General features: G+C 37.9%; 2 protein-coding genes across 5 annotated transcripts; both read left to right on the forward strand.

The window, feature by feature from the left end:
- The first annotated feature begins 1,479 nt into the window (after positions 1 to 1,479).
- On the forward strand, positions 1,480 to 7,268 carry LOC143740872 (succinyl-CoA:3-ketoacid coenzyme A transferase 1, mitochondrial-like). The gene is made up of 17 exons (XM_077232988.1): positions 1,480 to 1,678; positions 2,409 to 2,520; positions 2,734 to 2,824; positions 3,030 to 3,165; positions 3,610 to 3,759; positions 3,876 to 3,982; positions 4,167 to 4,227; positions 4,331 to 4,438; positions 4,550 to 4,664; positions 4,772 to 4,866; positions 4,950 to 4,998; positions 5,467 to 5,539; positions 5,699 to 5,774; positions 5,874 to 5,963; positions 6,058 to 6,138; positions 6,229 to 6,330; positions 6,693 to 7,268. The coding sequence occupies exons 1-17, from the start codon at positions 1,580 to 1,582 to the stop codon at positions 6,726 to 6,728; spliced, it is 1,581 nt and encodes a 526-aa protein (XP_077089103.1). The 5' UTR covers positions 1,480 to 1,579; the 3' UTR covers positions 6,729 to 7,268.
- Positions 6,831 to 14,691, forward strand: LOC143740871 (complement component C7). 4 transcript variants are annotated; one of them, XM_077232987.1, is made up of 18 exons: positions 6,831 to 6,970; positions 8,261 to 8,310; positions 8,406 to 8,481; positions 8,573 to 8,714; positions 8,799 to 8,934; positions 10,122 to 10,260; positions 10,352 to 10,486; positions 10,580 to 10,823; positions 11,295 to 11,408; positions 11,528 to 11,694; positions 11,802 to 12,030; positions 12,629 to 12,800; positions 12,886 to 12,973; positions 13,084 to 13,216; positions 13,569 to 13,757; positions 13,833 to 13,926; positions 14,022 to 14,203; positions 14,407 to 14,691. In XM_077232987.1, exons 2-18 carry the CDS (start codon positions 8,261 to 8,263, stop codon positions 14,574 to 14,576), a joined length of 2,460 nt encoding a protein of 819 aa, XP_077089102.1. In that variant the 5' UTR covers positions 6,831 to 6,970; the 3' UTR covers positions 14,577 to 14,691. The 4 variants fall into 4 exon arrangements, with proteins under 4 accessions (XP_077089102.1, XP_077089099.1, XP_077089101.1 ...); XM_077232986.1 differs by lacking the exon at positions 6,831 to 6,970 and adding an exon at positions 7,665 to 7,853; XM_077232984.1 differs by having other exon boundaries at positions 6,838 to 6,970; positions 8,573 to 8,934.
- The last annotated feature ends 43 nt before the right edge of the window (positions 14,692 to 14,734 follow it).

Here is a 14,734-nt window from a genome sequence, read left to right on the forward strand (position 1 = left end):
AGTGGTTGACTTCCGTAGAAGGGGGAAGTTGTCCCAGCCCCTGTACATTAATGGGGAGGTGGTGGAGAGGGTGGACAGTTTTAGGTTTTTAGGCACTACGATATCATCATCTTTAAAATGGGATGATAACATACTAAACATTACGAAAAAAGCCCATCAGCGGCTTTTTTTCCTTCGCCAGTTGAGGAAATTTGGGGTGGCCTGTAAGGGTATGCTGCAGTTCTACCAAGCTGCCATCGAGAGTATCCTCACTTTTTCTATTACTGTCTGGTATGGCAACTCTACTGTCCAGCAGAGGTTGCAGCTAGACAGGATGGTCCACACAGCCTCAAAAATCATTGGCTTTAAACTCAACTCCATCTGTGAGATTTACGAGGCCCATATTCGTAAAAAAGGCCTAAAGATCTTACAAGATGATACTCACCCGGCCGACTCTCCTTTCTCTATACTCCCATCAAGAAGAAGGTTGAGAGCTATTAAGACAAAAACCTCCCGCTTCCTTAACAGCACATACTGCAGAGCCATTAAATCTTTAAACAGCTCTCAGCTTCTGAACCAGTACCTTATGAAAAAAAGGTTCTCTGAATAAGTCTGCATAATTTGAACTTTTTTAGAAGTGTTTTATTATTATATCATTTTATATGTATATATATATATATATATATATATATATATATATATATATATATATATATATATATATATATATTTTATGCCAATCATATTAACGTTATAGATTTATTCATTGTAAAGTTGAGGAGCTGTGCTCTGTATCTTTATGCAAATTTTTACTTCTACCTGACATCAGCCACTATAGTCTCCTGGACTGTCATCCAGGTACATGATGAGTGGCGTGTTCTCTTTATCTTTATCTTTTCTCAAGTGTCATCCCATGTGGGATATTGTTTGTGTTGATTTATGTTTTTTGTTGAACGAGCACACTGAAGCAAATCCCTAACAACTTGCACCGAGTTGTATGGCAATAAAGTATAGAATTGAATTTTGAGCAGAAAATTTACTCGAAATGTCACAAAATGGCAAGTTACTAATCCTGACAACAAAAGCAATGATAAAACAGTGCAAATACAGCTGGAAACCAGTGAAAAATGAAACTCATTAATTATGCAAGGTCCAGTGCATGATGGGAACCCCAGTATCAGAAAAGTTGAGTAATTTTTACTTAATTTTATTGAGTTGATATTTACGCTTTCATTTCTACTCGCTTGAATTAAGTACTGATATGGAATTTACTTAGTTTTTTTTTTTCTTGCCTGAAACAACTTTTTCTTGTAAATTACATTGGGTTTTTTTTCAGTCGTATTTACCTTACCAAAAAATCATTTTTTACAGTGTAGTTTCAGTTGATGTACAGAAGCCAGCAACAGGGGTGGGGGTGGGGGGTGCTGGGATGGGATTCATTGATCTACAATGACAGAGTACAAAAGTACACTTCAAACAGTCCCTAACCCCCTGAAAACCTTCCCTTTGCCCTATTTTAAAACTGTGCAGGATTGATCCAGGTCCTGTAGTAGACAGTGATTACTTTCCAGTAAAAAGTTTAAGTTAAGTTGTTCTGAAAATGTCATTTCAGAGATTACTATCTAGGTCAAATTCTCTTCTCAGAGGAAGACTAATATCATTAAGAGCTCAGGGATGTATTTATATTCATCATGGTAAGGTAAGTAACAATTGCTGAGAACACTAATATTTAAAGAAAAGTAAATATTTGTTCAAATAATCACATAAATGCATGTTTCAGACATCAGGAGAGATGTCAATATATGGCAATCCCTGAATAATCTTTTTGTCTAAAGAGTTAAGCATTTTTTACCCTCTATAATCAGTTTGAGATATTGATGCAAATCAAACATCCAAACAATTCACTTTGTAAAGTTTTATATTTTGCATATACAGAGGAACAGATTCAAATAAAGTTTAAAATAAACTAATTCTGCTGTATTGATTTTCTGTTTGAACAGCAATGATGTTTGCACAATATCAGCATGTCCATATGTCCATGTTGCGCTGTCAGGTTGTTTGTGACGCATGAAGCTTGGCACTCAGCACATTTCATCTTGCCTAAATAAAATCACAAAATGTGCTGATTTGTCTCTATTTATTAATGCAGCTGTTTATAAAAGCTAAAGGAGACTAAAATACATGAGTGATATAGCCTAATTAACTTTTAATGCTACATAGTTATTTACTGTGAACTTCTCTTCAAAGAGCTAAAGTTTTGCCTGATTCAAACAACCGTGGGCATCAACAGAGGTTCAAAACGACAGCACATTCAATGTTTCATAATTTTAGTAGCAAAAATACTTTAATTAATGAAGGGAATAAAATGCATTTTCACTTTAATTGTGCCTAAAAGTGTGCCGTGCTCTCCCTGTCATATTACCCCACAGGAATTCAACATTTCACGTTTCTCAACCTCTCAGTCATGGAGTGCATGTTTTTATTCGGATCCCACAGAGATCGTCAGAGACATTCCTCATGGCTCCACGCTTCTAGTCGGAGGTAAAAGGAGGAACCTAATCCTTATCCATACATGTGCCCACTGCATGTGGCCTCTATACATGTATTTCTGCACAAGGATGCAGTACTGTATCTGATAAGTTGTTTGTACTAAATAGCATTTCCTCCACTGATATTCTTTTGTTGTAGATAGAACATAATGCGTCCCCAAGCGTTATCATTGTTTGTGTTTAATTTCCCCCTTTTCTGTCCCAGGCTTTGGCTTGTGTGGGATCCCGGAGAATTTAATCAGTGGCCTGTTGAAAACAGGAGTAAAAGGCATCACGGCTGTGAGCAACAATGCTGGGTGAGAGAGATTTCTAATTAAAATGTCAGCAAAGGGACATGTTTGTTCTCAGAGAATTCCCTAACGTGACCGAACTCACCGGTCAAGGGACAGGAAAGAGGGAAAAAGGGAAGTGGGCCCTCAGGAATCAAGGCTTTCAGCAACACCAGTGTATAATGTGATTTCATGTCTGACTAAATAACTAAGTGATTGTTTCTGATGACAGGGTGGATAACTTTGGCCTGGGCTTGCTTCTGAAAACCAAACAGATAAATCGCATGATATCTTCATACGTTGGGGAAAACGCAGAGTTTGAGAGACAATATCTATCAGGCGAGCTCGAATTAGAGCTTACCCCTCAGGTAGATCATTTAACTTATTTACATTCTCCATGCCTATATAGTCAGGATAACTTTTTCTTTTTCAAAATGTTCATAGCTTTAAAGTCAACATCAAACCAAAATCAACTTATTCGCTTAAAAATTACTATACGCTCCTGGTCTTATTGTGAGCAATTCATCAGTGCATGTTATTCCAGCAAAGAAAATTTTCAATTTGTAATCTTGAATAGGCTATATGTCAAGAACTAGCCAAATATATATTTAGGCACTACATTAGCAAACATGCTAACACCCTCTTGTCTTGGCTAACACCCAGAATCGAACAATCTTCAAAATCTAACTTTCTTTCCCTCACTGAATATCCTTTTTTACTTAGAAATACATCAAGGAAGTAAAATAGGTTGCAAATCACAATTCATGCGTTGACCTTATAAATACTATTTGATTGATTTGATTCTATCCCAGGGCACACTAGCAGAGAGGATACGGGCTGGTGGTGCAGGTATCCCAGCGTTTTTTACTCCCACAGGCTACGGCACTCTCATCCAGGAGGGCGGCTCACCCATAAAATATAACAAAGATGGCAGCGTTGCCATTGCAAGCGAAAGCAGAGAGGTGTGTTGATGCAAATCACTGTCAAAAATTGTCCTAAAAATATTTGTAATTTTTTCACCTTCAGAAAAAAAATACTTGTGTGGATCAATTTCTTGTCCTTTGATTGTTTGGTCCAGGTTCGAGAGTTTAATGGCAAACATTATGTCATGGAAAAAGCCATCACTGGTGACTTCGCTTTGATAAAGGCCTGGAAATGTGACAAAGCAGGAAATCTTATTTTCAGGTTAAGATATTCCTGCATTAAAATGACTTAATTCATGGCATTTTCTTCCTAAAATACTTACCCTAGCTTGTCCACTAGGTGTCAGACTTCATCTGTGTATCAATCTAAGGAATCTCTTTGTTTGTAGAATAATTGTAAATCACATTATTACTAAACTTTGTTCCACGTGATAATTTTTAAACAGGAAAACAACCCGTAATTTCAACCAGCCTATGTGTAAAGCAGCCAAAGTGACCATAGTGGAGGTTTGTGACCTTTCAATTTGTGATAATCTTTGTGGATTTTATATTTGCTGAAATATCGTGTTTGAGGTCCTGTTTGCTGAAAATGTCTTACTTTGGTCCACAGGTTGAGGAGATTGTTGATATTGGAAGTTTTGCGGCAGAAGACATTCACATCCCCGGAATCTATGTAGACCGCGTAGTGAAAGGAGCCAGCTATGAAAAACGAATTGAGGCGAGAAAGACAGATGAACATCACTGTTTATTCCATTATATTGTTCATTTTAGTACACATTTAACTTTACAAGATTGTGTAAGTCATGTTCAGGACTTCTTTTACTTATAGAAAAGGATGGTTCAGTCGAATAAGGAAGAGAAACCTAAAATCAAACAGGACTCAGATATAACCCGGGAGAGAATCATCCGGCGAGCTGCACTGGAGTTTCAGGACGGAATGTATGGTATCCTTCAGTAGCTTGACTACAGATAAAACTGCCAACATGATAAATAACAAAAGTTACAATTGTTTACAGTCCTATTCCCAAATATACCTTGACTATCTTCCCAGCAAATCTTGGCATTGGAATCCCTATGTTGGCCAGCAATTACATAAGTCCTGAAACCATTGTCCACTTGCAGAGTGAGAATGGAATTTTGGGACTGGTGAGTTTTTGTTATTTAATAACCTGAGTAATTTCCCAACTATTTTTCACTTCCAATCCACTGTTTTATTTTTGTCCATTTAGGGTCCCTATCCAACAGAGAGTGAAGTGGATCCGGATTTAATCAATGCTGGTGCAGTGACCTCTCTTGTTTTTACTTAATCATATTTTATAGTCCCTTAATTGTCACTACACCATATAAACGAGTGTAACAGTGAGTGAAAATCTTGGGTGCATATAATATAATATAATATAATATAATATAATATAATATAATATAATATAATATAATATATCTGACTTAAAACCTGTGACAAAACAATATGCGGATGGTCCGTTGTGTTAACCTGTAACAGGAGCAGCCCAAAAGTGTGCGTGTGTGTGTGTGTGAGAGAGATTAAAACATAATTATTACAAAATATCAGACATAAAACCTGTGGCAAATAAATATGTGGATGTGCCACTGTTGCAGCCAGTTATAGGCGCAGTCGAAAGTGTGTGTTTGAGAGAGATTGTAATATAATATAATATAATTAAATATAATATAATCAAAATCAAGTCCTTATTTACCACTTAGATCATTGCCTGTGTGTGTGTTCAGGTAAGGAGACAGTAACAGTTTATCCAGGAGCTGCCTACTTCTCCAGCGATGAGTCCTTTGCCATGATCAGAGGGTGAGTGTCTGAATGCATCAGTCATCTATGATTAAACTAAACTGCACTTGAAATGAGCAGGATTTCTAGGGTGTCACAATTGAGAAATGGATTATTTTTATGTTGTTCCCCATATTTCTCTTTCACTTTAACTTCACCTTTTGTACCCTTTTGCTTTAGTGGTCACATTGATCTGACCATGCTGGGAGCAATGCAAGTTTCCAAGTATGGAGATCTGGCCAACTGGATGATTCCAGTATGATTTTCATGCTATATTTTATTGTATCATCACTGAAAAAACATGCCGTATGTTTTTACTTGCTTGGTTTGACATGTACCCATGTGTTTCTCTCAGGGTAAAATGGTGAAGGGCATGGGCGGAGCGATGGACCTGGTCTCTAGTGATGCCACAAAAGTAGTGGTCACTATGGAACATTCTGCAAAGGTACAATACCCTGAATCCTTACTCTCTCATTTACAGTCATTACACTTTAACATTTATTGTCACTCTTTGTAATATTCTTACCTTCAATTTAAAGGGTGGGAAGCATAAAATCCTAGACAAGTGCACACTTCCCCTGACTGGAAAACAGTGTGTTGACCGTATAATCACTGAAAAGGTCAGTAAAGCATCTAAGAGACAGAACAGTCTTTTAACTTATCTTGGATCCTTTCAAGCACAGTGTGATGTGTGTTGTCACTTGTTTTAGGCAGTGTTTGATGTAGATAAGAGCAAGGGTTTAACTCTCATTGAGATTTGGGAAGGACTGACACCAGATGACATCAGAGCATGCACTGGGACGGAGTTTGAGGTAAGACTGACAGACACCAAACCACAATGCATTTACTGAACTGATGGAGTGTAACTGGGGATGTGTTAGTCATAATTGTTGAATTACTTCAGTAGTGGCTGTGGTGAAAAGTTATATGCAATTAAAAATGCATCCTAATTCATCCAGGCAAACAAGATTATGTGCTGTTGAAACATTGTGCTTTGTAAAGTCTCTTTGTAAAAATTGGCAAATTTTGAAATGTGTCTGCAACTATCTTGTTTGTGAAAAATAAATTTGTCATAAGTTTAGACTGACAGGATTAGATTAACATTATCCTCCCACACATTCATTTAGATTTAGTATTTGGGGGGAAAGATTTAAGTCATTTTGGTATTTTTTAGGTGTCTCAACACTTACAACCAATGAAACAGATATGAGGTAATACCGAGGATTTAAAGTGACGAATTCCTTCTGCCAGTATGCTGAGACAGGACCAGAGCAAGAGAGAGGACTCCCTTCATTTCAACAGCTTTTTTTCGGATGTGGAATAAAAACAGATTTCAGTATTAAATATATGCATGATTCTCCATACCATATTAATTAAGACGAGACTTGCTGTTAGAAATATAGAATACTAGAACACAGTAACTGTCCAATAGTTAAAACATCATCTTTTAAGGTAAGGTTTAAGACATTACCAAGCTATAATGTGTCTGAAATGACATTGTCATTTTAACAGAAGTGATGGAATCCGAATGAATATAACATTGCATATTTTAGTATTAGTATTGTTAAATATTATTATGCACTGAAACTTATTTTAATTGTATTTTAATGTTTGTGGTTGGTAACTACATATCTCTAAATGTCAGTTTTTAGCTAAATAATGAAGCTGTGCCACGGCCACTTTATACTGAATCATTTATTCTTGCCACAATTTGAAATAAATAATGTTGGCATAACGTTTGTTTTAAAAATTTGTTTTGTCAGCAGTCATTTTATTACTTTAAGATGTAACTCAATATACTGTAAACAGGAATCCTGATGACATTCTGTAAAAAGACCAAATTAATTAACAAAGCTGAGACATAGCAGACTATTGAGTAGATCTCAGCTCAGTGGAAGTTTTTGACCCTTGTGTCACTCTCTGATTGGTCATCGACCTGAACAACAGATATTGCACAACTATCTGAAGACAGAGGTCTGTGTGTTCCGCAGGGTTTGGAACAGAACACTATTTCACCACCCTCCTTACAATGCTAAACAAACCCCATCCAGTTTTCCAAATTAAAGCCACAAAAACAACATGCATACACTGTTTACTGAAATTTGCAGATTTAAAGACTAGATTGTGAAATTGTGACATTAATCCCAGAGAGGAAACATAGACTGGCAAAGTCAGGGTGAGGGAAAACGAGCCAGCACTGAATGTCCGGCATGCTGAGTCATGCTGGGAATTCCTGACCAGGGCAGGATGATGTCATAATCCCTTAAGAGCCCCTGTATATGAGCAGGGCTCATTTCTGTATCTCTATTCAATCTATCTATTCTACAGCATTAAGGTAAGGAGTTGTTCATACAAAAAACTTTTTTTTTTAAAGAACAAGAAAAAAAGGTACGGCAATGATTCGCAGATGTAAAGAATAGTAATGACACTGTAGTCATAGCTGGATTATGTTTGTCCAATGTTATTATTGTTTACTAAAGCTAGTAAAAACTAAAACAATTTTTGGTAAGTATAAAATAAAGCTGAAACTAAATAAATTATAAATATCATATGAAAAGCTTTAAAAAATGAAACTATAATATAACTAACTAAAATATAGAAAAAAATAAATCTAAATAAAAAATATAATAAAAAAACTAATGGAAATTTCAAAAAACTACTTAAACTAAAATTAAAATAAATACTGAAAAATATATAAAAATAAAAGCTATTTCAAAATATTAATAACACTGATGTTTTCAGATGTGCCCAGCTGTTTTATTAGTTCTGGCCACGTTTCTGCCTTATATTTGGTGAGTGCTGCATGAATACTAGATTTTATGCAGTTATAAAGAAGTAATGCTGGACATTTTGCATCTTAACTCGCCACACGCGTTTGTTATGAAAGGTGTGAGCAGCCGGTAAACTGCAGGTGGGGAGCGTATGGGGACTGGTCAGAGTGTGACGGCTGTACCAAGACACAGGTAACAGAGCTTTAAAGCAGCTCTAGAAAATATTGCTACTGACCACTGGCCACAACTGAATGACTTACCTACTAATGGTGTTTTCTCTCAGGTTCGATTGCGTCATGTAGAGACATTCCCTCAGTTTGGAGGCAGCACTTGTAAAGGCGATGCCATACAGAAACAATCCTGTTTTCCAAAGAAAAGCTGCCCCCTTCAGACAGGGTGCGGAAACAGATTTCGCTGCACGTCTGGTAAGTCACTTCTGACTGTGCTATTGAATTTGTTTATACAAATGTCCTGTCAGTTTACAGTTTTCATTGTTGGTTTATTTATAGGTCAGTGCATCAATCCATCTCTGGTGTGCAATGGAGATCATGACTGTGAAGACGGTTTAGATGAGCAGCGCTGTAGTGGCACTATAGTGTGTAATGAGCAAAAGCCTCCGCCCAACTCTGACCTCACAGGAAGAGGGTAAAACACACCTTTTACATTTAGTATAATCTAGAGTGCTTCGCAAACGAAAGGCTGCATTAAGCCGTGTCCTTTCTTCCTAGTTTAATCCTAGTCCAGGAGCTTTGTAGTCTATAGTCCTCCTGTCCATTAAAGGTTCTCTAAGGGATGTCACGCGTTTTTTAGGCCAAAACATTTTTTGTCACATACAGCAAACATCTCCTCACTATCGTTAGCTGCCTGTCCCCTGAACACACTGTAAAAAAACGCGGTCTCTGCAGACACCCCAGGCTCCAAAAACCGCAACAAAAACAAACTGGGCTAACCCGCACCACAAAACATAACATACTGTTCCAGCCAATAACCGACCAGAAGGATTTGGGGGCGGGGTTTGGGGGGTAAGTGAGCAGATGAGGAGGAGGGAGGGGAGGGTCTACCTAGCCTCCGTTTTGTTTGACAATACTTTAAACGTCAACAAGAAGTGACCTCACCCAACATCGCTTAGAGCACCTTTAAACACTAGGGTCTAGTAAGTGGTCTAGTAAATGTACATGTTTCCGCCCCCACGGTCACGAAGCGAACATACAATTAAAATTTAATTATGAAAAATACTATAGATTAAAAACCTTTACGTTAGCCTTTCTATTAATGCAGTACAGGTAATGACAACCATCTGTGGTCTCCCAGTGGTTTACATGTAGGCTAATTAATTTACAACAAAAACAACTTAATGCCTTTATCTCCAAAATCATTTTTGGGAGATAAATATAATTCTTGCATTACATAGTGAGATTGTTCAAGCTCAGTGCAGATTAATTTTCTGCACATTCTTTTGTGTGTGTGTGTGTGTGTGTGTGTGTGTGTGTGTGTGTGTGTGTGTGTGTGTGTGTGTGTGTGTGTGTGTGTGTGTGTGTGTGTGTGTGTGTGAATTGGAATGCGAACAAAAGGATTGTGGGTAATTGGAGGACGCGAAGAATGATGCATCCTTCAAAACAGGCTAAATGAAAGACGCAAAATGAAGGCTGCTTTCAAAGGATCCTTTAAATTAAGATGTCCTTTGACAAAGTTTGATGACGTGGCTGCCGAGAAATGCAGCCTTACTAGGATGCAGCCTTCCGATTGAGAAGTGCCCCTATAGTACAATTATAAATATAATATTAGTGGAATAATGCTATACAGCAAACTAATATTTGCTTCGTATCCAATAGGTTTGATGTGTTGACGGGGGAGCTGAAAGCCGGTGTCATTAACACTCGTAGCTTTGGTGGGCTCTGCAGGAATGTCTTCAGTGGAGACCATAGAGATTTCTACAGACTTCCGCAAAATCTACTCAGATATAGTTTTCAAGTAAAATGTTCATTTTTGGCCAATGTCTAATGTTATAATGATATCTAGGGCATAATAATATAAACTAAGAGTTCCTATCATTTCCTTTCAGGTCAGGGTAGAAAATGATTTCAGTGATGAGTACTATGACAGTTCCTGGTCGTACATGAGGCATGAAGAGGAAAGAAAGAGAATTAGAGGAGGTCACGATCATAAAACCTTTCATAACAAACTGAAACAAGACAAGGTGACGATAGATTCAGTACATCATGTAAAAAAATTGTCTGTTAAAAATATTTGATTATATTATATTTTAAATGCTGTTATTTCTGTTTCACAGACCTATCACCTGCTGATAATAAGAAATGAGGTAGAGGTGGCTCAGTTCCAGAACAATGCTCCTGAGTACCTCCCTCTTTCTGAAGACTTCTGGAAGGATCTGTTGGCCCTGCCCAGCGCATATGACCCATCAGCTTATCAATTCTTTATTCAGCGTTATGGTACCCACTACATGGAAGAGGGCTCTCTGGGTGGCCAGTATCGGGCTCTGCTGGAGCTGGATGCAAATTATATGATGCAGATGAGTACGTTAATTTTCCCTTTTCTCTGTTAAAATTTAATTGTGATATTCAATAAGGAAGTCTTCAATTCAAACAAGTTTCTTTGTCAGCCTAGTCCATCTCTTACAGACTTCGGCCCAGGTTTTGTTTGATGGATGCCAGAATCACCATTCAATTTTAAAATTTCCCCACTACCAAAATCCCTATTTAACCCTTTAAAGCCTACTGTATCATATATGATATGCAAATTTGCCTTAAAAAATGCCTGAAACTTTTGCTGAACAACCTGTTACACAGAATTTACTATAGTTTAATTCTTATTCTTAAACTGTTATCGTTTAATTAATAGTTTATAGTTTTTAGCAAGTCGAAGACCTTTTAGTATAATTTAAAAAATGTCTCCCTTCATGCTGTGGTACACTGTCTTTTTGTGTATAGGGCATTTGTGTATGTTTCATTGTTTCATTTAGTTTTATACATTTTCTTTTAATGCAGGTAAAACAGACATTGATTTCCACCAGTGTATTACACGTGTGAAGCGACGTCTCTTCTATAAAAAGAAAACAACCAAGTGTGTGAAACTGATGAAGACAATTGAGAGTTTCAGCGGTTAGTCTAAATGACTGGTTCTTTGGCTAAGTCTTTGTCACTAAATGTATATTTAAGTTTCAGGTTTGATTCTTATGACCTGATAGACTTTGCTGCACACCCTTTTAAATGTTTTACAGAGAACAAAAATCATAAGATGCCAGTAAAAACAGACATTATTGGAGGACATACCGCTTATATCGCTGGCCTTAGTCTCTTAGACTTGGAAAACCCTGACAGTAACAAAAAGATGTATTCCAAATGGGCTGGATCAGTGAAGGAGTTCCCTAAAGTAATAAAACAGAAGGTATGTCTGAATTAAGATATCAGAAGCATATGTGCAGAAACAGTAATGTACTTAAACATATAGAGTAAGTATAGAGAAGCATTTACAGCATGGTGTCATATTCCTAGTTGAGGCCACAGTATGAACTGGTCAAAGAGGTGCCATGTGCCGGGCTAAAGAAGCTCCATCTAAAGAGGGCACTGGAGACCTATCTTGAGGAGCAGAGCCCCTGTCACTGCAAACCGTGTCAGAACAACGGTATGGCTGTGCTCTCTGAAGGTCTGTGCACCTGTGTTTGCAGGCCAGGCACCAGTGGTAACGCCTGCCAGAACGGCCATGTCCTTGGAGAACAATCAGGTAGAAATTCATTCATTTCTTACAAATAACATTCAAATGTGTATGGTTGTAATACAGAAGATTAGTCAGTAATGCAACGGGCAAAAAATTTCGCTACGGACATCTCTGAAAATAAGATTCAAACGTGCAGTTCAGTAAGTGAGTGAGTCAGATGTTGATTCAGAAACAGCACTGCTTGATCCAGTTCAGTGAAGTATTCAGTGGTGTTCGACTTAAAGTGGTTTTGTGCAGACAGATTGGTGTACCGTGTTAAAAATACAGCGAAAGCGATTTGAATGCATATTATGGGTGTGTTTTTGATTCACTAGTACACAATATACTCATTCACGACCTTAGAAGCTATGACGCACCCACTGATCATGCTGTGTGTTTTTTGATTCACTTAAAAGAACAAGACCAAAAGTCATTCAAGATATCAGACTACACTGTTTGTATGTTCACTAAAAAGAACTGGTTCTTAAGAGTCATTCAGTGAGAGAATGCATTTTCTGCACAATTCTAAATGAGTAAAAATATTAAAGTCGGCACACCTTAAAGTTAATTTGTAACAAGCTTGTTCATCTTGTCTCAAATATGTCGAACTGATCATGCTTTATAGGAGTGATTGAAGGAGGCTGGAGCTGTTGGTCTGCCTGGAGTAGCTGCTCTCAAGGTCAAAAGTCAAGGACTCGTTCATGTAATAATCCTGCTCCAAGAAACGGAGGCAGGAATTGCATAGGAGAGACCATAGGGCGTATAAGCTGTGAAGAGCCTGATTTTGAACACCTCAAGTGAGAATGAGAATCTGTGGACTTATCCCTTTTTTCATTTATATTTTGTGCACACCTAGACTCATGGCATTTTTTCATACTCTAGAATGATGGAGCCCCAATGCTTTGATCCCTCATTGACACCAGTTAAGACATGTAAAACTCCACCGCCTTTGGTAAATGGATTTGTTTTGGTAAGTGTCTCCCTAATCAGGGGAAATCGAGGGGCCGTGGGAATACACACATTAGTGAAAACTCTTTCAATACAGGCATGTGTTTTAAATCTAATCCATTGTGTATTCAGGACCCAAAAGACATCTATCCAGTGGGCAGAAAGATTGAGTACACCTGTGCAGGTGGACATGATCACATTGGTGATCCAATTGCTGAATGTACAGAGAACCTGACCTGGAGGATGTCACCCATGGAGTGCAAAAGTAATTCATTAAACTATACATCAAGGAAAATGTACAAAATTATAGTAATTATAAAGTGGACTGGGTGGTTGCCATAACATTGCAATGTAGTTGTTAAGGTCCCAGACAGCTACATAGTGTCTGCCCAGATCCGGCCCACATCTGGTATGTGTGGATTCCACGTGTACCAGGTGTGGGCCGGATCTGGGCAGACAAAATGTTGCTGTCTGGGGTGGTGCTTGGAGATTACTAGCTATCTAAATGGTTTGAGTTCCCTCGTTTAATGTATGTTAAGGTTATTTTTTACATCTGTTTTAGCATTAAAATAGAGAATTACAATAAAGTATTTTTCTTCTCATTGTGTATTCACCAGAAACAGCATGTGATCCTCCAGCTGTTCTGAGTAATGTAATTGCCACACCCTCAAAACAAGCTTATCTGATCGGTGAGAGAGTGACCCTGTTATGCCCAAGTGGGATGCAGAAAGAAGGCGAAGCAGAAATCATGTGCCGACTTGGCCTCAGCTGGTATCCATTACCTGAGACTGTCCGATGCAACATAGGTATGCCGTACGTTCCTATAAAACAACAATCAGGTACTTGGTTTCAATTATTGCTTACATTATTTTTCTGAATAGTGGAAGCAGTGCCCACCCAATCAAGCCTACTCTGCAAACCATGGGAAAAACAGGCAAATGATCAGTGTGTTTGCAAAATGCCATATGAATGCAAGTAAGTTTATTGGTTAAGGTATTACGTACAAAAAGTAATAATGAAAATACAAAGCAGCTTGCATTAATGTCAAACCTCTATGTGACATTGACCAGGGTGTCACCCCACATTTGTGCCTCTGTTCGTCCCGGCCGGGTGAACAGAATGAGCATCTGCCAGCTTGGGGCCTTGCAGTGTCTGGGGCAAAAGTTTTCATTAATACAGGATAGTGCATGCAGTTGGCCAGAAACCAAATTCACATCCTGTCAGGACTGCCATCAGTGGGAGACATGTGACGGTAGGCTCTTAATAAAACATCAAAACCTTTTTAAACATGGGTCAATGACTCGAGACTCATTTGTTGTGCAGGTCTAATCATATATTCCAGGTCTGCAATATATATATATATTTTTCATTGGTCTGAAAAAAGTTGCTTTGGATAAATTGTCTGCCAAATGCATAGATATAAATGTAAATCTGTATGTGTAAATGTATCCCCAGGTTTTAAATGTGAATGCATAGATCCTGAGGACTGCTCAGATGACTCCGCCCACCTGTGTGTCTCTCTAAAGGGCGGGACTCCTGAGATGATTTCAGAGTGTGAGGTGGGAGCTTGGAGATGCCAAGGGAAAGAGATCACAGTCCTCAGCATTGGAGAATGTCGGGCATAAACAACATTTTTTTCAATTGCTTTTTACAACTGTGTGATGTTTTTACTGTTAAGTGTAGTAATATGTAATGTATAAAAATCATGTTTTCGTATTGCAAATAAATATTGTAAATAAATGCACATTTGTTAGTAAATTTGTCTTAAATTGTGGGCAATGTG

Source organism: Siphateles boraxobius, unplaced genomic scaffold (assembly GCF_051911475.1).
Source record: "Siphateles boraxobius isolate OS27281-9 unplaced genomic scaffold, OSU_SipBor_1 18, whole genome shotgun sequence".
Taxonomy (NCBI): Eukaryota; Metazoa; Chordata; class Actinopteri; order Cypriniformes; family Leuciscidae; genus Siphateles; species Siphateles boraxobius.

Bases quoted from the DNA above. Each gene is read 5' to 3' on its own strand.
- LOC143740872 (XM_077232988.1), top strand. From the start codon at position 1,580: ATGTCATTTCAGAGATTACTATCTAGGTCAAATTCTCTTCTCAGAGGA. The intron at 2,825-3,029 runs GTGAGAGAGATT...TTCTGATGACAG, and splicing joins GCTGTGAGCAACAATGCTGG to GGTGGATAACTTTGGCCTGG. The intron at 6,331-6,692 runs GTAAGACTGACA...GGTATTTTTTAG, and splicing joins GCACTGGGACGGAGTTTGAG to GTGTCTCAACACTTACAACC.
- LOC143740871 (XM_077232984.1), top strand. From the start codon at position 8,261: ATGTGCCCAGCTGTTTTATTAGTTCTGGCCACGTTTCTGCCTTATATT. The intron at 11,409-11,527 runs GTTAGTCTAAAT...AATGTTTTACAG, and splicing joins GACAATTGAGAGTTTCAGCG to AGAACAAAAATCATAAGATG. The intron at 12,801-12,885 runs GTGAGAATGAGA...TTCATACTCTAG, and splicing joins CCTGATTTTGAACACCTCAA to AATGATGGAGCCCCAATGCT.